The sequence below is a fragment of the Perca fluviatilis genome, chromosome 19 (genome assembly GCF_010015445.1).
Source record: "Perca fluviatilis chromosome 19, GENO_Pfluv_1.0, whole genome shotgun sequence".
NCBI classification, from domain to species: Eukaryota; Metazoa; Chordata; class Actinopteri; order Perciformes; family Percidae; genus Perca; species Perca fluviatilis.
The window spans coordinates 13550676-13574327 of NC_053130.1; the positions used below are offsets into that span (position 1 = coordinate 13550676).

General features: G+C 40.8%; 1 protein-coding gene across 1 annotated transcript in view; it reads right to left on the bottom strand.

Moving 5' to 3' along the window:
• The window catches only part of LOC120548254 (ankyrin-3-like), a 100142-nt gene that overhangs the window by 39993 nt on the left and 36497 nt on the right, over positions 1–23652 (bottom strand). Inside the window, 21 exon segments of the mRNA XM_039784373.1 lie at positions 1018–1074; positions 1293–1365; positions 3049–3144; positions 3271–3369; positions 3877–3975; positions 4787–4885; positions 5070–5267; positions 8354–8452; positions 10800–10898; positions 12996–13193; positions 13282–13380; positions 13503–13601; positions 13763–13861; positions 14834–15031; positions 15568–15666; positions 16855–16953; positions 18181–18279; positions 19990–20013; positions 20505–20690; positions 22424–22522; positions 23290–23388. Of these exon segments, the coding sequence (XP_039640307.1) occupies positions 1018–1074; positions 1293–1365; positions 3049–3144; positions 3271–3369; positions 3877–3975; positions 4787–4885; positions 5070–5267; positions 8354–8452; positions 10800–10898; positions 12996–13193; positions 13282–13380; positions 13503–13601; positions 13763–13861; positions 14834–15031; positions 15568–15666; positions 16855–16953; positions 18181–18279; positions 19990–20013; positions 20505–20690; positions 22424–22522; positions 23290–23388 (2317 nt within the window).

Below are 23652 nucleotides of genomic sequence, written 5' to 3' on the forward strand. Positions count from 1 at the left end.
TGGATACTCTTTATTTACAATTCCTGCATGGTAGTTATAACACACTGAATCATAGCTATACCAATGAGGATCTTCATCATATAGCTACTGTGCAAGCTCAGCCTCTATCACCTGATATGTGTGTGTATGTAACTTGTTGAGTCTAGCTGTATCACCTGACATAGAAACTCCACACCCCCGACTGTCCCTAAGCAACAGCCCATGAACAAGCTCATCAATTTTACAGGCCTGTTGACTCTGTGGTTCCAAAACAAAATGGGCAGCCTGAAACAATGTGACTTGTTCCATAAACCTGGCAATGCTCTTTGGCCCTGTGGGGGTTACAGCAGCTATCCTGCTATGATATTGTCAATGGTATGTCATTTATTGAGGTTTAAATACAGTAAGTACAGACACAATTATTTCATTAAATGTATGCAGGCCTTTTCATAGTCTGTCATCTGAATTATAAAGTGAGTCACATTGATCTTGTTTTCATTTTCTCACAGCAACTCCTTCAAAGAGATTGCAGCGTTGAAGTCAGGATGACACTTCACAATTAATCAGGCAGTATGAGACTTACTGTATGGTGTGCAAGTAGTTAAAAATAACAAATGTGTTTTGGAGTTGCAGTGAAAATAACATCAGCAGTGTCACTTGGTGAATAACAACAGGGCACTCAAACCTGCCAGACAACCACCCAGATTTAAGACTAAAAAGGTATAATAATATAACAGTGTATGTTTGCTGATGGATTTTAGACACAAAACTGATTTATTCTCTATCTGATTATGGTGGAATTAGTACATTAGTGGAATGTACTACATTAGTGGAAAGTGTGTGCTCTGGCTGTTGATTGAGTTCATTCTTATTTCGCTTGGAGACTCTCTATTGAAAATGCTGAACAGCAAAGCTAAAAAGTAGTACAGCAAGGGCTTGATGGTTAGCTATTCAACAAGACAGGTGAGTTCTGTTGAAGTACGCTATACTAAAGGGAAACAAACAACAGAACGGTGGAGGCAAACTGGTGACAAATACCTTCATCAACATCTGAGAAAGACTCCTCATTGAGAATTTCTGGCACATTGGCCCGGACTGTATGATTTGGACACACATACAGTGAAACATGCACATGTTAATGAAAGTGACATCGCATAGCACACAGTCGCAAGTGTATGGGAATCATGCAGTGTAATTTTTTTAATCAAAATCAAGTCACAGCAACGGTTTGCAAGTATAAATTAATTTAATTTTAGTACTCAATGGCTGGAAATGAGAAGAATGAGGCAAAAATTTGAGCATTCGTCACATACCTTCATCGTCGGACATGTCGAGGAACTCATTCATGGTCTCTGGGACATTGATTTTGTGTTTTTCTGAGGCACTCTGTAAATGTGAAGAAAAAAAAAATTAACAATTCAGTTTTGCCAAAACAAAATTATTTTACTAAATCCAATCTATACTCTGGACATATCCCTGGAACTTTAAACCAGGTCCAAATGGAAAATATGAATTACAATGCTGTAGTAGATTTTTTGATCATTTGGGTTCACTGTCAGTACTCATAACCATTTTGAAAGTGTTATATCACCTGAAACTCTAAATATTTTAGAGACAACTGTAGTCAGTTAATGACAAGTTCAGCATTTACATTCCAACTAAAGTGAGACCTTCACGCGTGTTTCCTAATATGGACATTAAACTGAATCTTAGCCGTGGCCCCTGTCACAGTAAGAAGTAATGATACTGTATGTTTGAAGGCCATTTTACCCCACATAACTGACCAGCAAAGGTCCGACAGGCGGCAGATTTAGGTTCAATTGAGACATTAAACAACAGCAGAGGCCTCTACGCAGTGAACAATAGATCAATCAGACAAAGTGTAGGGAAATAACCTTGATCTTTAAGTTACTTCACTATACATAGAGACAGTTATGACTGATGCACTTTGCTGCTGATTGCGCAGAATCCTCAGTGTCCTCTCTGTCCGCCCCCTCACTCCTGTCACCTCTCCCATCACCTTACCACCTCTCTTTCTTTCCCACTTTCTCTTCCTTCTCCTTCCCCCTCTTTCTCCCAGACACGTGTGTGGATCAGATCGCTGTTAGTGACCTGAGCTATTTGAGGAGAAACCTTAAGCTCCAATCTAAGCCCTCTCTCTCTCTCTCTCTCTCTCTCTCTGTGTCTCTTAATCAGGACAACTTCACAATGTGACTCACTGACTTGCTGGCTGTTTTGCAGGATTCACACACTGACTCCACTTACAGTATGCTGCTGGCTGATGCCACGTTTTAATTTGGGAGAGGAGTTGGTCACACAATTCAGTTTAACACAGCTGCTCAATAAGGAACACTTGTGTGATTTTACATGTTTTAGTCCAATAGCGACAAATACTTCAGACTATTATCTAAAGCATATCTCAAGTTTAAAGCAAACAGCAGCCCTCGTAATGCAACGTCAACCAAAACTTTACCATTTATCTCACATTGTCCAAGTTTTTAATCAATCACCGTGTACTGTAGCTCCTGATTGTGATGCTTTTTAGTGGTCAGTGAGATTGAAATAATTTTTCTCAAGCTAGTTTCAAGTTGATTGTTTTTACAGTTAATAGAATTTATAAAAAAATAAATAAAAATTGCTGCCCGAAAAATAGGAAATCAATTAAACAACTTTACTATGTTTGAATGAGTTAATATATACAAAGAATGAGATGTGTTAACATGCTAAAACATGCAAACCTAAACATGCTGAATTCTCAATTTTAAAAGAATTTGATACTATCTCATATTCTATGGGTACTAAAAAAACCCCAAAAGATGAAATACAACTTTTCAATGATAAGCATTCTAATTTTCTCAATGTCACATACATTTCTTGTTTTGGCCGGGCTCTTGTATTCAACCTATTTCTAAATTATAGAAAATATTCATGACTTTCAGGACTTAAATTAGCTTGAAATGTATTGCTGATGTAATAGAGATTGTGCGCATTTAACCATCCCATCTGAGGATTAATACAGGTTTATTTTATCTTATATGAGATGCTATTGACAGGAACACAGTGTCTCACCACGGTGGTCAGGTTTTCATCTGTCATGGGCCTCAGAGTGTCCACCACAGAGATGTATCCAAGACGACGGGCGATGGATAGGGCAGTGTTCCCATTCTGACAAGCGACAGAGCAACAGGAAGTTATTCACAGGAGGCGCACAGAAAACACAAAAGAGCATTCAGTATTTCATCACGCTTCAGCTCTGTTGGAGTGTGTGTGTGAGTGTGTTTGTGCACTGACCATGGTGAGCTCGTTGGCCGAGGCCCCGTGCTGAAGCAGCAGGTTGATGATGTGGGTGTGGCCCTGCTGAGCTGCTTGGTGTAGAGGAGTGTACCCGTTCTAGACAGAGACAGAAAGAGAGGAAATATTAAAGAGGCCCTATTGTGCTCTTTTGGTCTTTTAGTGTGATATTAGTTTTTTTGTGTATGTTATAGATGCATAAAGTACAAAAAAACACATTTCACTCCAAATGGAGCTTTCTCTCGCACAGACAGCACTTTTTCTGCTTAAAAACGGCTTGCCCACATTCCTGTTTGAAATTCCTTAATCAAAGATATCATTGATTGAGATAGCCAGCCCCGTTTTTCAAATGTGCTGCCCATAGGTGCTGCCTGAGCATGCACTGCCTGTCCACTGGCTTAGAAATATAATATGTTTTTTGAACATCAAAGCATGTACACCTTTTCTAGGAGACCTCAAGAGTACAAATGTGATGCTGAAATGGAGCAAAATAGGGGCTCTTTAAAATTGTATGTATAAAGTTGGATATAAAGGAAAATCTATACAAAAACAGTAATACAAGACTGTACCTGTGTATTTAGTGTGGGTGAACATGGGCTTTTTTACCTTGGTTTTGCCATTGACTCTAGCATGGTTCTGCAGCAGAAAGTTTACCATCTTTGCGTTCCCATAGTGACAAGCCACGTGCAGTGGAGTGTAACCCATCTGCAAGAAGGAAAGACACAGACATAAAAGCGTGAGGAGATGAAAAGAGGAGAAAAATATATAGTTACGTATGCTGACTGAAATCTCGTGGTTAACATGGAAACAATTAATTTGCCTTGGCTTCTTAGCATGCTATCTCTGATTGTAAATATAACTTTGAAACAGCATTCTATTTCATGTCCTCGTTGACTTATGAGTACAGTGCATAATGGTAATGCAGGAGATCAGTGAGAGAATAACCTATATGCTGTAAACAACTGTCCTGTCAGCACACACACACACACACACACACACGCACACACGCACACATACACACACATATACACACACACACACACACACACACACACACACACACACTACATAACCTTGTGTTAGTCCAACCTTCAGCTACTACAATGTGTCTCAGTGAACGTGAGCAGCCTGTTATGGGGCCTGTGTGTGTTGTATGTAAGTGAATGTAACTAACAGAGTGTGACTGAATATTAGAGTATGTACGTGCTCATGTGCATGTGCGTGTGTTTGCTGCAGTGTGTGGTTCATCCATAAAGACATGAACACCTTCCACTCAGGTATCAATCCTTTATTTATGTAGCACCTGAGATGCTTGCAGACGAATGTGTGTGTATGTGTGCCCGAGAGAGTGTGAGTGTATTTTTCTGCTGCCATGAATACAGTGAAACTATACAGGAAAAGACAAGCATATACAGTTACGTCAATGATGCATGTAAATGAATGGTTATGCATCAAACCTTAACTGCAAAAAGAGATTTAAAGACCCTTATCTGTATGCTATATGAGAAAGCTTTACCTTTGTTTGTGGGTTGACATCAGCCCCATGGTTAAGAAGGACTTCTGCAACATTGACCTTGTCCTCCTGAGCTGCTAAGTGGAGTGGTGTAAGTCCGCTCTGTAAGGAAAGGACACACCCAAACACGTGTGAACACAAATACATTTAATAAGGTGGGAGCACATAATAAGACTGAAACTGAGGGAACAGGATGCTGGAAACTAGTGGTTGACAGTGCACATTTGTGTGAATGAATGAACTCTTTTAGTAACCAAACATACTGTAGCTCCGTCACTGATTTCACCTTATTGCACATGTTGACATTAGCGTTCTTGGTCAGCAGCAGTGACACCAGGTCCACGCTGCCCTCCTGCGCTGCCAGGTGAATGGGGCTGATGCCTTGCCGGGTCACTGCATTGGTGTCGGCGCCGTACTCCAGCAGTGTGGTCCCAATGTCCATTTGGTTCTTTTTGGCAGCGATGTGGAGTGGCGTATAGCCATTCTGAGGCAGGTAAAAGTGATGCAGGGGTTAGGAGGTTGGATTGAGCTCTTCTTCTACATTGGTGTATCTATTTCATTTTACTCAGAATTGGCTTCTTTTGCTCAGTGTTGAGTAAAACAAGGACGATTTATATAGGTAATCTTAATCCAATCTTCTATAATGTATTTTATTCCATTTTGAATCAAAATGGAATTCACTTCATACATTTTAGACTGAAGTATAGACAAGGATGTAGGATGGCCACTATGGTTAGTCTTTTTTATTTTTTATTACATACAACAAATCTGATATAATAACAGGGCATAAAACTATTTTGTCTGTACTGAAAGGACCTAATCCTGAATCAAGACTGACACGAAACTAGGGCTGGGCGATAAAACAATAACGATATGTATCGCGATAGACACGTAATCAATATCAATAGAAAATGCGTTCGATAAAACGTTCGATAACTTGTTTTTCTTCTTCGGAAGAAACCAGAAGTTGCGAAGCAAGTTTGGTTGCATGAACAAAGGCACTCACTCTCTGGTAACCTAGCAACGTAGGGAGTGACACTCTAACAGCCAATCATGTAACAGTATCAAGTTTGGTTGCGCCACATACCCGTCTCGTGTTGGATTCTACAATAACAGAACTGGCGGCGTAGAGCGATAAGTGGAAAGTGAGTGCCGCAGCGAGCGAGGAAATTGTTCATAAAACAGGAAAAGTCAGTATGGCAGTTTTGGGGATTTTATAAGTCTGACCGTCGTCCCCACCAACACTACCGCAAACTTGTTTTACCACCTTAGCCGCGCTCACACTTTGGAGCAACCGTATTCGCCAGCAACGTCCAACAACATCTGCAGCTGCTACACCGCACAAGCAGCAGACCGCCATGGAGAGGTACTCTGCATCAGCGCCTTACTAAACGCTACAAAGAAATAACGGAGGCAGAGGTGCTGAGCACTGTCCAGAAGCCAGGTTACCAACCTAGCACTAAACCTGCAGAAAATTGTTCTTCTCAGGTTTCAGGTTTCTCTACGTTTATATTTAACACTTTGCACCATTTTATTACACCTTATTAAGCAGTTCTTACTTATTCTTTCTTCACTGTGATTTTAGACTTATGTTTACATTTTAATTATTTGAGTGATTTCCATGGTTGTGTTGACATTTCTGCTTTTATAACTGAGGGGATTATAATCAGAGGAAGGTTAAGTTTAAAATAAAAATGTTTAAATTTAATATATTTTTCTCCTGGTCCTTATTTTAAATAGGTCATAAAAAATATCAATAATTATCAATATCGACCGATATGAAACACTTATATCGTGATACAGTTTTCAGCCATATCGCCCAGCCCTACACGAAACAAAATGATAAGTTTCTATAAAAAAGTCAGAAGTTTCAGCAGTTCAGTAAGAGTATTTCAACATTACTGCAACCACAGAAGTAATACAGAGTGATAAAGTGGCATCAATACAGAACAGTCATGATGCAGAGATGTAACTAAAAACATGACCAAATTGAACATTTTGCACTTAAAAAAGGGCTGAAGTGCTATAAAAAATTTTTTGCCACTCCTTGAAGAGCTTGTAAATGAGACCTCAGACAAAAGGTTCCCCTCAGACACAGACACAATATGCACAGATAGGGGAGCAGCTGAAAAAGGAAAACAGTCACTATTCTGACATTCCTCACTTTGGTCACCATGGAGAGGACCTGCGAGACAGCATTAAACTAACAATGGCGTAAATACATTTCCCCTGTTAGGGACCCGACTGGTGGTAGTGTGAGCTGTAGGTGGGCTTTATCCAACTCTCTGGGCAGCCTCGAGGTCCACAGCGGGGACGGGTGATTTAAGTTTAAATGAGAGTGAGTAAAAGGACGAGGGAAGTGAGGGAAAAGGGAAAAGTCACACATATTTCTAGAATCACGACTGTCACTGTGTTTTGTAAAATTGAGCTCAGAAACTTCAAACTGAAGTCATACATTATTCTTAAACTGTCTTCATTTTTAGACTGTTTATAGCAAGACTTATTTAATGTGTCTAAATCACAATTTCACATCCTCCCGTCTTTACTACATATGTATGACGCATGCACCATGTTTTCTGCCACAACTCTGTCATCTCGCATTTGTGTGTGCAAATGCTTCAAGACAGCTTCTCTAGTGAACAGAGATTGATCCCTTTCCAAAAGTCCTTAAATTAGACCAAGCACACCCACTTTAGCACCCAGCCATATTAAACACAATTTATAGGGGAGAAACAGAGAAAGGGAGGCAGGGAGGCAGGGAGGAAAGAGAGTGTGAGGGAGGAAGGAATAAATAGAGACAGATACAGATTAAGTGAGAGAGAGAGCTAGCAGGAGACCGAGCCAGTGAGAAGGGAAGGACAGAACAGGGAAGACATAGAGCAAGGATAAATAAGCTTTAAAAGCTTTTGTCTCCTCTTGAAGGAGACATTCAATATCATGAATGTCAGTTGACAGTGCAGCCAAAAACAGGCATTTCCTGCCATATTTTGGCTGGTAGTTCTGCCATTCTGCTCATTCTTGTTTTGTGGTTTTGACAGACTATCAAAGCCTAGCAGGATACCAACCACAACTTGACCATGTCACCGACCATGCATGTTTGTGTCTGTCAGACATTTCAACAAGAGCAGTAATTAAATAGCTTTTTTTTTTGGGAACACAGAATTTACAGCTCTTAAAACGACCTCACAAGAGTGGGTGGTTTGAAATAGTGACATACTCTGAAGTAATTTACAACATGTATAACACATCACCAGTCCATTCACATGTACTCTTAAGTTTTGTTTTATGAGAAATATGAAAATATAACATCCAGTAAACCACCGAGCCCAATATGCTGACTGTATGAGCTAAATTCTGGCAAGTCGAGTGATTATAAAGACAGACTTGCAGAGCTGTGAAAAAGCCACATATTCACTCACAACGTCAAAGACTAGACAAGATGGAATGAGAGAAAATGGGTGAGATTTAGATCCTCATACATTACATACAGCACATTGTTAATGGTCTGAGATGGCACATGCCAGGAAAATTAATTGTAGTATTTGTGTTTATGCATGTTTGTGTGGATACCTTGGCGGCAGAGTGTGGGGAAGCTCCCTGATCCAGCAGCAGCAGTGCTACTCTCTGATTATCGTAGTGAGCGGCTACATGCAGTGGAGTTAGCCCACTCTAGAGCACACACACACACACACGCACACACGCACGCACGCACGCACACACACACACACGCACGCACGCAACACAACACAACACCAGGTTAGAAGATCACTGAACACACACAACCAACTGAATGTAAAGACATGATAGGACATGGACATCAAACTGATGGAAGATAGTTAGTGCAGGAGACAGTTTAGAGCAATAACTTCATGCTGAAATCTGGAAGAAGAAGCTAGGGGGAGCATGTCTTCACTGGCCTATGAAATGTATCTCCAAAATGTCAACTTTGCTCCAATTGTTTTTAAATGGTTTATTTAGCTTCAAATTTTCTTTTTCAACCCATAAAGGAACACTTAAAAGAGTACTCTACAGTACAGAGCTACTGATTTCGCATTGCACTTCTTCTACACTGTCGGACCCCCGGTGGACAAAAAAGGGTGAGAATCAATGCAGCAGAACCAGAGATATCATCTTTTTTATTCCACACATTCTTCTTCCTTGTCAATTTGGCACCTACATTACCCACAACGCAACTTAACCGCTGACAGTTCGGTCAGCTATTCCAGTTTGCTGTGCTAGTAGTAGCGGCTAATGTAGCCCTGAGCTGCTAGCTTTTAAGGAGAGATGAGGAGCGGGCTAAAGAGGTATGGTATGCTCTAACTACACACACCCACATTCTTTTAATTTTCAAACTTGTAGTCTTCAGATCTAACCGACTGCTTGAGGAAATTTATCAGACTTTTTTCACACATAAAGTAGTACTCCTCAAGACCTGTAAACAGACTTTGATGTGGAAAATCGGTGGTTCCCCTTTAATCCTTCAATTTATCAGCAAATTTTTGAAAGCACCAAAATTGGAGATTGATTATTTTCATTAGACAAGCGATGAGGCAACAATAAATTATTCACATTTTAGCAGTAGCAGGATGAGTAGCAGTATTAGAGTGCTAGCAGCAGCAGAAGTAGCAACATGTTGTTGTTTTGGTTGAAAGATCCCTGCCAGACATATTTTAGGACATTAAAATACAATGCTTGTGTGTGTGCACTCTGAGCTACACCCAAAGTATTCCATGCACACAGTAAACAACATCTATCCCACGATGCTCACTGAGTCACTGAAATGTTCCACGTATCTAACTAACACTTGAATTTACTCAGAAAAAGTGAGCAGAATATATCCTGATACTCTCATGAGTTGTTGTGATGTGTTGTAACAACTGTCCTGGAGAGGTGTAAGAATTGTATTTTTGGTCTTTCTTCTAATCTCTCAATAAAATGTGTGTAATTAGACTGCAATAAAGGTCTGATTTTGCTTTGTGTTTAGTCTATTTTAGTACTTTAGTATTACAATGGGACTGATTTTAGCATGACACCACCCAGCAGCGTGGAAGCCTCATTACCATACCTGACTGCCATTATGTTAAATGCTCTCAGATGGTGGCACAGACACACACAACTAGCTAACACAATAATCAGTGCCTGTAGGCCTGTGCTTAAGTAAGTGTGTCAATAATGTGTGTGTGTGTGTGTGTGTGTGTGTGTGTGTGTGTGTGGGTGTATACAAATGCTTTTGTACAAGGGTACATGTGGAGGTGGAATGAGTGCATCATCAGGGGAATAAAAGCAAATCTATCCAGAAGGTTTTTGTAACAGGACTAGCATCTGTTGGCTGTGTTATCCTGGGAACAGTCCTAAACCTGCCGCTCCTTCATGCAACCTCCCCCACCACCACCCCTGTGTCACACTGCAGCTTGGAAAATACAATACAACTGTTTACTCTCTAAGAGACAGGTTGGATCCAACCAGTCTCTTGATGAATGATAAATGCTCACAGTATCTGAATGACTTCCTGAATTTGGACATTTGTTGGCCAGATCTCACCAGAAAAGTTGACTAATTCACAAATGATCTTACAAAGCTTTAGAATAACTCAACAGCTACACATGTATGCTTTCTTGATGTTTTGTACTTTGTTATATAAGGTTGTATTCTACATACAGCTGCTAATAATCCTACTGGCTGTTTTTCGTGCGCTTCCTATTTATATTTCGCAGGAGTTTTGAAGCATTATCTGAAAACAATGGCTCTGATCTCAACACACCTTGTTGTGGTTTGTTTGTAACAACTATGTAGACATTTTGAGTTTATAACCCTGTTGCCTTCATTTTTCTTTGCTTTGTGTAGGAGTCATCTCCTGCACAATATGTGGAGTCATTCCTGTGCCAGGCCCTCCCTCTTTAGACAGCTCATGTTTTCCAGCAGCAACACATCTGTAAACACCCTAAAATGTTGTTGTCAAGATTAGGATTGAGTGTGTTGTGCAAGGATCCTCTGCTCTTTTTTTTACTCATCTCACCTTTCCAGCAGCGTCAGGCTCAGCTCTCTTCTGTAGGAGGAGACTGGCCACCTCCATCTTGCCGTACTTTGCTGCCACGTGCAGGGGACTGAACCCTTTCTGCTGAACACAAAATAAAATCAACAAAATGAAAGATGGAGAGAATAGAAAGAGGAATAGAGATGGGTATTTAAACAGGAAGTGAATGTTTGCGTTGTTTTAGGTCAGTCCTCGCTGGCCTGGGGTCAAGCGTTTCTTCATAATAACATAGTTTCTCACATAACTCATCTGAATGATTACGTTCAGTATCCATTTCTACTTAAAAACTTAAGTAATAAACAACTTGTACACGTAACGTGTCTGTAGCAGAACAACTGAAACAGGAACTTACTGTAACAAATATTTAGGTTTTACTCAAAATGTGGTGTTTTTCAACCCATTCAAGGCCCATTTAGTTCATTCAAAATAGACTGTTTCATCCCAAAATTAGCTACAATGTTTTTACATCAAGGTTTTTTTCTTTGGAGACATCTTTTTTTTTTTGTAATTCAAGTTTATATTGTTTTTCCATGTGATAAACACTCTTTGGAGACATTTGACACATGACCTTATCATTCACATGCATTGTCAAACTAACATATCTGTTGTAAAAGAAGTTCAACATTGTGAAGTTTTTAAGTTCAAATTGATTTTTAACTAATACATTCACCTAATTAAAACAGATGATGACCTTTAAAAGAATAGTTTCTCCTTGACTAATTTAGTTATAACAACAATGTATGTGATACCCTGAGAAACTAAGCCAATGGACCTTATTTCCTCATGTATTCCATATCTATAAATGGCTGTTGTATTATGTGATCATGTTAATCTTGGCTTCCTTCCTGTGTGTATGTGAAGATATTTAAAGACATTAGGTCACATTTTCCTGAGAAATGTGGGACTCTAACAGATTCCCATTCCACGCTCTGAAACACATGACCTCATTTGTGTGATTGGTTAGTATTCATACAGTTATACAGTAAAATGTCATTTTAGAGAAGACAGGTTCCTGGATAGAGAGGTTAGTTTTAAATCTTTTAAAGGCACTTTAATGATACATTTGTGTCATAAACGTCACATATGGGTCAAATGGGCCATCTCACAATTCCTCTGTTCCCAGATTCGTTTGACATCATTTCGTTGAACAGCTGAGTCAGGTGAGGTCCCCAAAGATGCTGCGTGTGTGTGTGTGTGTGTGTGTGTGTGTGTGTGTGTGTGTGTGTGTGTGTGTGTGTGAGAGAGAGAGAGAGAGAGAGAGAGAGAAAAAAAAAAAAAAAAAAAAAAAAAAAAAAAAAACTGGCACCATGGGGTTTACCCTTCATTAATCTGTTTCACTGACAGAGGCCACCTTCAAAAACAGCCCCCAGGATTAAACACAATCACACACATGCACCAACCAATTCCATAAAGTCTATTCTAAATCTCTTTTTGACCTTGATCTGTGCAATTAGTCATATGTGAAACCCCCACCACATAAAATGTACATCATCCATCTATGATCGACCCTCCTGAGGTAAAAAGTATTGTCTTAAATTACTGGGCTAACAATGTGAACACGTGACTCCTCTATGTGACAAAACTTAACGTGCTTGAGCCTTGTAGGCTGGTTATAGGCACAGGTTATCATTCTTATAACTTGGGACTATGAATTATTTTGTTGTGACGACAGACTATATTCAGCAACAACAAACTCTGACTAATAAACATGATAAGGAAAGCACCATGGAGGCTATTATTACTTTCTTGATATCCCACATATCAATAAAGTTGTTCAGTCCTGCTTCCTCCATATCAGAGCCATCTCCAAAATTCAAAAACAAACTGTCACAGCCCGACCTTGAAAAAGTAGTCCATGCCCTCGTATTCTCCCCTCGACTCCCCTTGACTATTGCAACTCTCTTTTAACTGACATCAACTACAAATCACTCTCCCGCCTCCAGCTGGTTCAGAACTCAGCAGCCAGGCTTCTCACCAGTTTTAACAGACGGCATCACATCACATCACATAAAGTTACTATTAGAAACTGGTGCCCACTAGTGGAGATACATGGTACTGAAATAATGAAGATGGCCTGTTCTGTGATGCTTGGTTCTTCAGATATGTGTTTGTGGAAGAAGTATAGACATTCAACTCCATGAATTCATGCACTGAAATAAGATCCTCCATCAGACCTACCTTAGTCGAGGAGGAGAGTGAGGCTCCGTTCTCCAGCAGCATGGCAGCAACATCTTGGTGTCCTTCGCGAGCAGCCAGGTGAAGGGGGGTGTAGCCTGAGGTGGTAGCAGCGTTGGCAGAGGCGCCGCACTGCAGCAGCTGTTGGACAATGTCGACTTTCCCCAGACGACTGGAGATGTGCAACGCTGTCTGGTCATCCTGGGGAGAAGGAAGGAAAAGTGACTTTTGGCCTTTTTTTCTTCTTCTCCCAGGCGCAGTGATTGATGATGGGGGTCAGTGTTCTAACCTTGGACTTGGTCTCCACCTTGGCTCCGTTCTTGAGCAGGTATCGGACTACGTCTGCCTGGCCTGCTCTGGCTGCCATGTGGAGAGATGTCTCTCCTCGCTGGAAGGCACACAGACACGGTAGTCAATGGGAGCTTTTCATTTACAGTGATGTGGGATTTAAACACTGAACAGACATTTGATGTATTTGATGTACCAGTGCATTATAAATTATTCACTCACTACATTGGTCGTATTGGGTGATGCTCCGTGGTGTGTCAGTGCATGGACTATGTTCTCATGGCCCATGAAGGCTGCCACATGGATAGGCGTCAGGCCAGACTGCAGACAAACAAGTCCAAACAAAGACAAGCACTATTAAAGCAAATCACAATGTATAATATGGTAGAGCTCAGAATAGTTAAAAGTCAGTGCAGTTTAATGAAACCACTTCTGGTGTCAGTGTTAAAAGGTACAGTCAAGCAGAAAAGAGTGCTCAGTACCTCAGTGACAGCCTGGATAGACGCTCCATGTTTTAGCAACAGCTCCATTACTTTGACTCTGTTCTTCTTGCAGGCAATGTGAAGCGGAGTGAAACCATTCTGCACACAGAAAGAAAGAAAATAAAAACTCAGTGTAAAGCCCACACTGTAGTATCATCAACGTAAGAGAGTAAGAGAACTCCACAGTCGTTAGACATCGATCTGTGACTACTATTATTTGGCTGATAAGAGGAAGCAAATGATCTGCCAGGAAGTAAAGAGGTGGTACAGAAAATGTCAGTGGCAAACCACAAAGGTGACAAGAAACCTTTTATCTCGCAATTTCTTCTTAAATCCTGATTTTTAGAAAAATACTGTTTTATCCATCAGCGTCAGTTTCAAATCTACACTTCAGAATTCATCATTCCCAGTTCTCTGTTTTTCTTCTCTTCTGCTTTATGTATCAATTTTTTTGTCAATTTCTGGAGAACGTTGTACCCCTTAGTATCTCATTCCCCAACTCATCAGTGCAGCAACAGCCTATTGGCTGGCTCACTTTGCACCACCTATATGAAACAAGTTCCTCCATAACACAAAACTGCACAATGCAATTGTAAAATAGCATTTTCTTTGCAGATTTCTTCTATAAATTTCATTCATTATTCCTCTAGTCTTTATGAAGGGGCCCTTCTTTTTGAAAGGCATTTTGTAAAAAAACATTTTGTAGGACACATTGAATGTAACAGAAACATTAAACATTGACACAAAACTAGTGTCTTTTGGCAATTAGCAACTAACAATATCACTATTAGACTAGTCTGTACAGTATGTATCTTGTAGTATCTCCCTTTAAATAGTATCATTCTGATTAACTCTTTGACCCTTTATTATTCTCTTTATATTTGATGTATTTAATTTGTGATCGATGTTTTTTTGCTGCTGCTGTCTGGTAAGGACACTCCTGGACCTCCTCTCTGGGTAAATAAAGTTATATAGTATATGATATATTCATGCTTTTGTCCAATTTTTGTCCAATACTTTTCACTTTCAGCCCCCCGCCCCATCCCTCCCTGTCCACCCCTTTATCCCTACCAGAGCCTTGGCGTTGGGGTTAGCCTTCTTGTCCACGATGAGCTTGGCCACCTTGTAGTGACCACAGTGGGCAGCAACGTGCAACGCCGTCAGGTAGTCGTTGGTGACGTCGTCCACCGGCACATCGTGCTGGAGCAGGAGCTGGACGCAGTTCAGGTGGTCCCCCTGGGTGGCCATGTGAAGCGGTGATAGCCCGTTCTACAGTGAGGGGGAGAGAGGGAAAGCCAGAGAGAGGGGGAGAGAAAGAGAAAGGCAGACAGAGAGCGAGACAAAGAGAGACAAACACACACGCAGACGGACACATAGACAGATGGACAGATGGACACGGTAAGTTAGGGCGTGGCCATGCGCTGCACAGAAAGACTGTGAAGGAAGTTGCTGAGAAGGTTACGGAAGCATTGTTATAACGAGGACATTACAACAATGTCTATTTTGTTACACTGATCGTCCAGCGCGGTCAAACTGAAGGGCTACGCAGCGGAGACAGGCTGTTTTCTGGAGAGGTCGCACACACGTTATGGAGACAATGCGACAACACTACAGCAACAACAGCAGACCTGCTATCTGATTAGTTAACATATTTCAAATAGCTCTATGTGCTTAGGATAGCTAGTTAATAAAACAATGTATGTATTACAATGTTATAAACAATGTCTACCCTATTTCAAGTGAACTGTGACCTTTCCTATTCTGAGCTAAGCAGCGTCTCCTGAATTGATCGTCCCAGTAGCTACCTTGGTCTTGGACAGGAAAGGAGCTCCTCGGTCTAGTAGGATTTCTACCACCTGCTCGTGACCGCTTCTTGCCCCACAGTGAAGAGGTGTCAGACCATCCTAAAAAAGAAGAAAGACAGCAAAGGTGTTGATAAATGCCAGGAGACACAAAAAGAATCCTCACACCTGTCTTTTCTACAATTTGTTTAAAACTGCATATAGTTCTCAGCAAAATGAGTAAAGAACATACTTTGCATATTTGACATGGTTTATAAAAACTTTTCATTTTAAGACGTCCATAAGGTTCCATATTTAAAATTAAGTTTGGTTCCACAATTGTTACTTTTTTTTTTTTATAACTCTAACGAAGTAGAGCTACTGACACTGAAAAGATGAAAAAGGTCAAATCCAGATGAAGAAACAAACACAACAGACCTACTGTATGAGTTTTTTCCACCACAAACTTTACATTTAAGTGATCAGATAGCCTATATCCACGACGTTCCACTTCCGGGATTGCTCCGTTGCCGACGGAAATTCCGACGGATTTCACTCATTTAGTGCAGATACCCGTTACCTTGGGCTTTCTTTGTGTTGGAATTTTAAACTCTGGACAGATGTTTGTGTTTAGCCGGCATGATTTCATAATAATCTCTTGGTATGTAAACATGTCTGCTTGAAGAGAGAGACCATGCAGACATTTGCAACTCTTCAGCCTCTAACACTTTCAAGATTCAAGATTCAAAATCCTTTATTAATCCCATGATGGGGAAATTCACACTTGGACTATGGTTAACCTTTTCTCAGATCTCTGCAGGGTAAATCCAGGCAGCTAGCTAGACTATCTGTCCAATCTGCGTTTTCTGTTGCACGACTAAAACATCCTTTGAACGTACACATGTTCCACCAAAACAAGTTCCTTCCCGAGGCTATTTAGCAGAGGCGCCGTTGCTCTGTACGGCGCGTAGCGCCGCCCAAGACGATTGTGATTGGTTAAAAGAAATGCCAATAAACCAGAGCATGTTTTCTCCCATCCCGGAATGCTGTGTGGACTCGCCAGACCCTCCTTTGCAGCGCTGTGGAGAAGGGTCTGGCATATGAGACTAGTGATCAGGACACCTATGCATACTGAGGAATAGGCATATGTGTGTGGAAGATGGAAAGGTCTGCCTGATAAACTTTAGCTGTTTTCTTTTTTTTTACAGAAACCAATGCAACCAGGGTGGAAAATTAGGTCTATCGGCATCCAACAAACTATATCAATCAGCTTCATGTGCTTACAGTTTTGGGAGGAGAATTGGGTCTCACCTTGGTCTTTGCATCAATTTTGGACCCTCTGTCCAGCAACAACTTGACCATGTTGCTGTTGCCCCTTTTTGAAGCCACATGAAGCGGTGTGATGTCATTCTAAACAACAAAGAGGACACTGGTGTCATGATTCAGCTGTCAAATTATATGCAATTGTTAGTTAATTATACTAAATGATGAACTGGAATTATCTTGTAGATTGTAAATACATGCTCTTATTTCTAGTTCTAATATAAAACCCTGCACTCTCCTTATTATGGGTGCATAGTCTTTTATAATCAAGGCCAATCCCTTGTTTATCTAGTCTATCTCCATTGACTCTTTAGACCTAACCTGTAATCAGTGTCAAACAGCACCACAAACACCAGCACTCCTTCACACACTAGCTGATATAATTACAGGCCACTGTTGGTTAGCTAATGTCTAATGTGGAAACAAAACCACACAATGGCACCCACTCTTGCATTACATTGTAAATATCACAGTAAAATAAATAGTAATTCCACTCTTTTTATTATGTCAAAACATTTCTTTAAGTAAGAGTGCAGCCTTGTCAAGTGATGCACCTATTATGAACACTGAGAGGCATATCAGCTAGTTTAACAATTATACTGCTTTGTACTTCATCTAAAGGACATATGGGGATTTGTTTGCCATTGCCCACTTAAAATAACTAATGATGCCTCTTGCTAGTTGGCATTGTTTACAGTGTGTAACTTTAAGAATGCACAAACAGCGAGCTGCAGACCGATGTGAGTCTTTTCATTCATGTGCTTACAGTTTTCCATCCGAATTAAAAAACACGTTGCACAACTCCTCTAGGGTACCCCATGCTTTATTCACTAAACATTTTTAACAATCTTGCTTTCATCAGGGTGCTGTCTGATGGTTATATACAGTTCATTAGTCAATCAAGTGACTTGTAGATTACCATAGATACATCATCTCCATTTTTTAATACAAAGCAGCAAATTCTGTACTCTTTCAACCTCTTTCATTATACTCAAATCTCTTCCATGTCATTACATTTATGAATAATACTGAAGTAATTCCAAAACCAATCTGAGGTTGATTCAATACATCCATCCTTGAACACATTTCTTTGTTAAATTGTCCAATTAAAAAATCCCTTCTCTCTTAAGGAGCAATGTCTCTAAATCTCCCCCTGTATTTGACAGGCTAAACCGAACCACTGTTTTGCAGCTGTGTAGGATCATTGTGCTTAGCATTATTTAGCATTATACTGTACTATCTACACCTCCACTCTTGTTTACATTGAATGTGGGTAATATCCCTCCCAAACAGCAGAGGGCAGAATAAACTCACCCGAGCCATGAAGTCCACAGCAGCTCCTCTGTTCAGCAGAAGCGTGGCCACGTTAATGTTGCCATAGTGAGCCGCAATGTGGAGGGGGGTGAAACCACTCTGAGGATTAGAGAAAGGCGTACAACACACACATGCAAACAGACAAGCACACACATTACATTACAAACTATGCAATACGCCACACATGTACAGTACATACCTGGAGCTTTATAGCAGCCTTTACACAGGCCTAGGGTTGACATACAGACGAGGACACAGTCTACTACACACGGTTACACCAACACCTGGCTTTCCTCACACTGGCAGAGGAAGTCCTTTTATCGAAGCATCAAACATGGGGCCAATGGTATGCTGACAACTAGAGGGGTTTTAGATTCAGTATATCATATGGGCTTCTATGTGCTTTCATGATATTGATATACAACTCATCACACTGGGAAAAGTAAATTTAAACTATATAAGCCTGAGTGGTAATATACAACTCCAGTTATGACAGATGTTATTTACTGGTAATCTATACCATCTCATTTACAACCTCCTGATACTTTGAGTGTGTAAAAATTGTCCTGCAAATGAACCTAATGTCCATTTGTTAACATCTTAAATGAAAGTAATTTCCCAGCAAAAATCCCTGGCTTAGTGAGCAACAGCTGTCAAAGCAACAGAAGGACACTGGAAACAATCTGTCCAATGAGCGAATGAATCTCACATTAAGCTATCTAATCATTGGAAAACCAATTTCAAATAACCAATAATCCAACAGAGAGCAGGTGTCTCAGACATGTGTATCCACTCTGCGGATATCTGTTGCCTCAAAAATCCCGACCAAAAACACTACGAATATGGATAATTTCAAAATATATTTTTATACTTAAAATCATATTAGGAAAGTGAGGTAACCAAAAATTAAAATTAACCACAAAATCTGTCTTTATATAGTCAATCTGTGGAGAAAAATCTGTAATGACTATCTTCCAATCCGTTTACCACGATGCAGGAGCCTCAGATCAACAAAACCAATTGGGGATGAATCATACCAGATAACTGGCCAGCCTGCCGAAGCCAGAAACAATGCCAACCAAAACAGGCACACACAAGAGGTGGTCACCTGACTTTGGTGTGACGAAGGGGCCCTTGTTACCATAGAAGCAGTGTTGAGGTAGCTTGTTGCTTTGGTCCCATGCAAAATGCTTTCGGTGCAAGGGTTGAGGATCAGAAGTACTACAACCAATAGTAGTAGTAGTTGTAGTAGTAGGAAACTAATTAGACTAGCTGCCTGTTGCTAGAAGGCTGGGTTTCTTTACAGCTTTATGGGGATTTGGTTGCCATGCAGGTTATGGACAAACCGCTGCTTTTCAATGAATCAATGAATGATAACCATTTTTCATGCTAACACTGGTTATCATGTTAATCAGTTTCATGGAAGGACTCTTGATAGGACACATTAGGTCAACATTTTGTCAACAGTCACAATCAATTTTCCAAAAATAACAGCCGAAGCTTTGGACACCATGAAACCATTAGAATCAAGGAAAACCTTGACACCCAAGCCTCCAGCCTCAGGATGTACTAAATCAGTATTAGTGAAACATGCTATTACTCTGACTTTATCTATGACTAGAGATATCCACTACATGAATGAAGGGATGGAGAGGAAGATGAGATTGAGTTACAATGGGAAAGTGACAAAGGGCTGCAGAAACACTATTGCATCAAGTCAGGGGCACTGAAGTGTTTGGTTGGTTGGTTTTTCAGAGTTTTCATGAGCTGCGATGGAGAGACTAGGTAATGTACAGAGTAGAGGTGTACCTCTGTTGTTCTATTCACCATCATCTAAAGTCAGCCAAGAGAGGAGAGAATGAGCAGTTAGTGAGCAAAAAACAGAAAAGGGCCTCCACTGACATGAAGTGGAGGAGCAGAGAGAGGGGAGAAGGAGCTCAGTGCAAAGAAATATATGGCAACAAAGTTCTGTTATTAGTTACGATCGAGATAGATATGATTTTAAATTTGAGAAAAATATTCTCAAACTAAAATCCTCTATACAGTGACTGCTGTCATGTCCAATGTGATTAAATATACAAAAAAATGTACGTCTGCTTCTTTCCCCTTTCTGCCAAAAAAGAACATCAAAAGCAAATTCAACCAAGAAAAAATAAGAAGAGAAAAAGGAGCAAAAAGAGAACTCTGATATAGAAAACCAAAGGTATCAATAATCAAAGAAACAATTAAACAATAAAAGAATCAAGGAGTTAAAAAAAAAAAACACAAAGCAGCCAACTGAAGATCCAGCACCTGAGTCTGGCTGCATCAGCGTCGTCACTCACCTTGGACTCAACGTCTGCATTGTGGTCGTTCTGCAGGAGCAGGGCCGCGGCCTTGGTGTCATCCTTGCGGGCAGCGATGTGCAGGGCAGGTAAGCGTACCTTGCCCTTTGTATCGTTCTCCAGTAGCAGGGAGACCACCTGGTCATGGCCCTGCTGGAGGGCCACCGCAAGAGGAGTGAAGCCATCCTGCGTATGAGGAGAGAGGAGGTGTCACTGAGGTCTGGAGGGGCGCATTAATGCATTACTGGTGACAAAGCTGATTTCAGATATTAGGTGTGACTGGATGCATGATATGAGCAGGTTAGGAGCAGGGCTACGGAGAAATGGTGCTCCCTTATTACATTTAGCTGAATTAATATTGTGCTGCAGGCAGAGAGGAAAGCAATGCAAGACCCCTGAGTCCTATAGAAGTTTAAAAAAGGAAGGTAGAATGCAGGTGATATTAATGAAAAATAAAAATCTGCTTTATAGTGTCCACATGGTACTTTAGTTTGAGAACTAGATAAACTTGATTTGTTTATGCATAAATGTCAACAAAATGTCACTTAAAAATCTAAACTGATGGGAAACATGAGGGCAACGGTAATATGTTTCATAATCCATCAAACTCCTGCAAACTGCAAACATTTTGTTTTAGCTTTTTAGATAATATTTCCTGAAACAAGCTAGAGATGACCTTATGCGTGTACCTGGAGGTTACATTTTTATAATTATGTTTCCACAATCTTATCTCTTGTTTAAGTTTCACATGGTCCTTTGGGAGCTCTGAGCTGAAAATAGAAAATTTGGGAGTTCAAGCTTTAGACTGTCTGACCTGCTTGGAGCATTTAGGACGGTAAATCATAACTTGTCAAAAAGATGTAGTGATAATTGTACACTTTCTGTATATTCTCAAGCCTCGCCACCATATAGGACACTGATGTAAGTTACATATTGAGATGAGGGGGTGGAAAAGGCTCATGCCTATCTCCTACACACATTACTCTTATGATGCATAATTCAGCTGAAAGCTCCCTGCCACAACAGTGCGTTTCTGCATACTTCAATGTGTGTGTGTTTGTGTACGTCCATATGTGCCTGCATTTACATATCATGTTCACAAGATTGCTGTGCAGATCCTTGTGTGTGCACATGTGTAAACATATTCCATGTGGTGCGTGTATGTGCCTGTCCTGAAGGGCATCCCATGTTCAACCATGTAGCCCATAGATGTAAGCCAGTGGACTGCAGACGGGCTTGGGCATTCCATTAGCCCCATCAGCTATTTATCTCTGTATGTGCACATGCTTGTGTGTGTATACGTGTGGTGACTGGTAAGTATGTGTGTGTATGGGTTCCACAGGCTGAGCAACGTAAATCAGAGCAGTAAGAGCAGCAGCAGCAGTGGACGAGAGGCAGCGAGCGGAGCGGACCTCATCTGTGACCCACTCAAGGTTACTCTGCCTCCACCACCATACACTACCAATCAATGAAGCTCTGCCTAGTCCCTCGTGAGGAGATGAGGAAGGAGGGAGAAGGGGGAGAGGAGGATGGTGGAAAGACAGAGAGGTAAACAGAGTGAGAATGTGAGACAGAAAGGACACAGAGACAGGAAAGTAAAGAGAGGACAGAGAGACGAAGAAAGAGACGGAGACACAGGCAGATGCAGAGTGAGTGAGGTCGGGATGATAAAAGAAGGGGGGAGGAAACAGAGGAGGAGAGGAGATGAAGGTGGTTAGTACAAGAGATGTGAAGACCATACAAGACCGTGGCAGAGAAAATGCATGGAGACATACTGTAACGGTATGACTGTAGAGAGGTAGACACAGGACTGGCATATATATATGTATATGTATATATATATATATATATATATATATATATATATATATATATATATATATATATATATATATATAAAACAAACACATGTACAGTACCTCAGTGGCCATACTCTGGCTGGCGCTGTGCTCCAGAAGGAACCGTACCACCTCCAGGTGATTCTCCTGGGCAGCCATGTACAGAGGAGTGAAGCCATTCTACACACAACATGGACCAAAACACACATGTACATTTACAAACAGGCCTAGATTTAACTAGATTTAACCACTTATGCTACAAATGGATAAATGTTTCCTTGTTGTCAGTTCGTTTAGATGTGGTTTTGGGTGTGTTTTTCATTATTGGTGCATGGCAGTCTTATTTTCTTTATTTTGCATATAAACTACATCATAAAAATACAATGAATGTTACATCAAATGTCCCAAATATGCTTTAAATTATGACACTTACACTATCAAATGACATAAATGTTAATGACAATCTTGAGAGGTATAGATACCCAAACAAAAAGATCTCATTGACAAAACAAAATGTTCAGGAAGTCTGTAAGGCTTTTGTGCTGCTGGTACATACGTTTGATAAGACCAGGGAGAAAGAAGGTGCTTGACATCTTTCTCACCTTGATCTGATAGACTTACTGTAAATGTAAAATGCAAGGAAATCAGTTTTCCTGGAGAGGCCTAGTTGGCTCAATGCCAGATTCTGTCAGTGAGGATCTTTCCACTGAGTGATTCCCCTCAGTGTCACTGACTTCATGATACAGTATCATCCAAACACATAGTAGTAATTACATTTAGGTTGTTTCAGGCTCTAAATGTAGACCAACAGGACCTTACTATTATTTTGACTGTGTGTGTGTGTGTGTGTGTGTGTGTGTGTGTGTGTGTGTGTGTGTGTTTGTGTGTGTGTGTGTGTGTGTGTGTGTGTGTGTGTGTGTGTGTGTGTGTGTGTTAGCATATCCCACCTGAGACTGTGCATTGACATTGGCTCCATTTGTGACCAGCTCTTTAACGACTTCCGTTTGGCCAGCCAGCGAGGCTATGTGCAGAGCAGTGTTTCCTTTCTAGATTACATGGAACAACCACAGGAATGTGTGTTAAGCTCGGCCCCACCTGTCCCACCGTATTGCTTGTGTGTGTCTGTATATATCCATGTCAGTATCCATGTGCACCAGTGAATCCCCTCACGCCAAGCACTCTTTTGTACCACTGGCATTCCAGCTCTGGCATCCCCCTGCCTACACTGCCAACATTGTGTCACTTCCGATGCTCCACGTCCCACACATAAATGAGCTCCTGCTGAGCCATAAATAAATCTACAGGAGGCG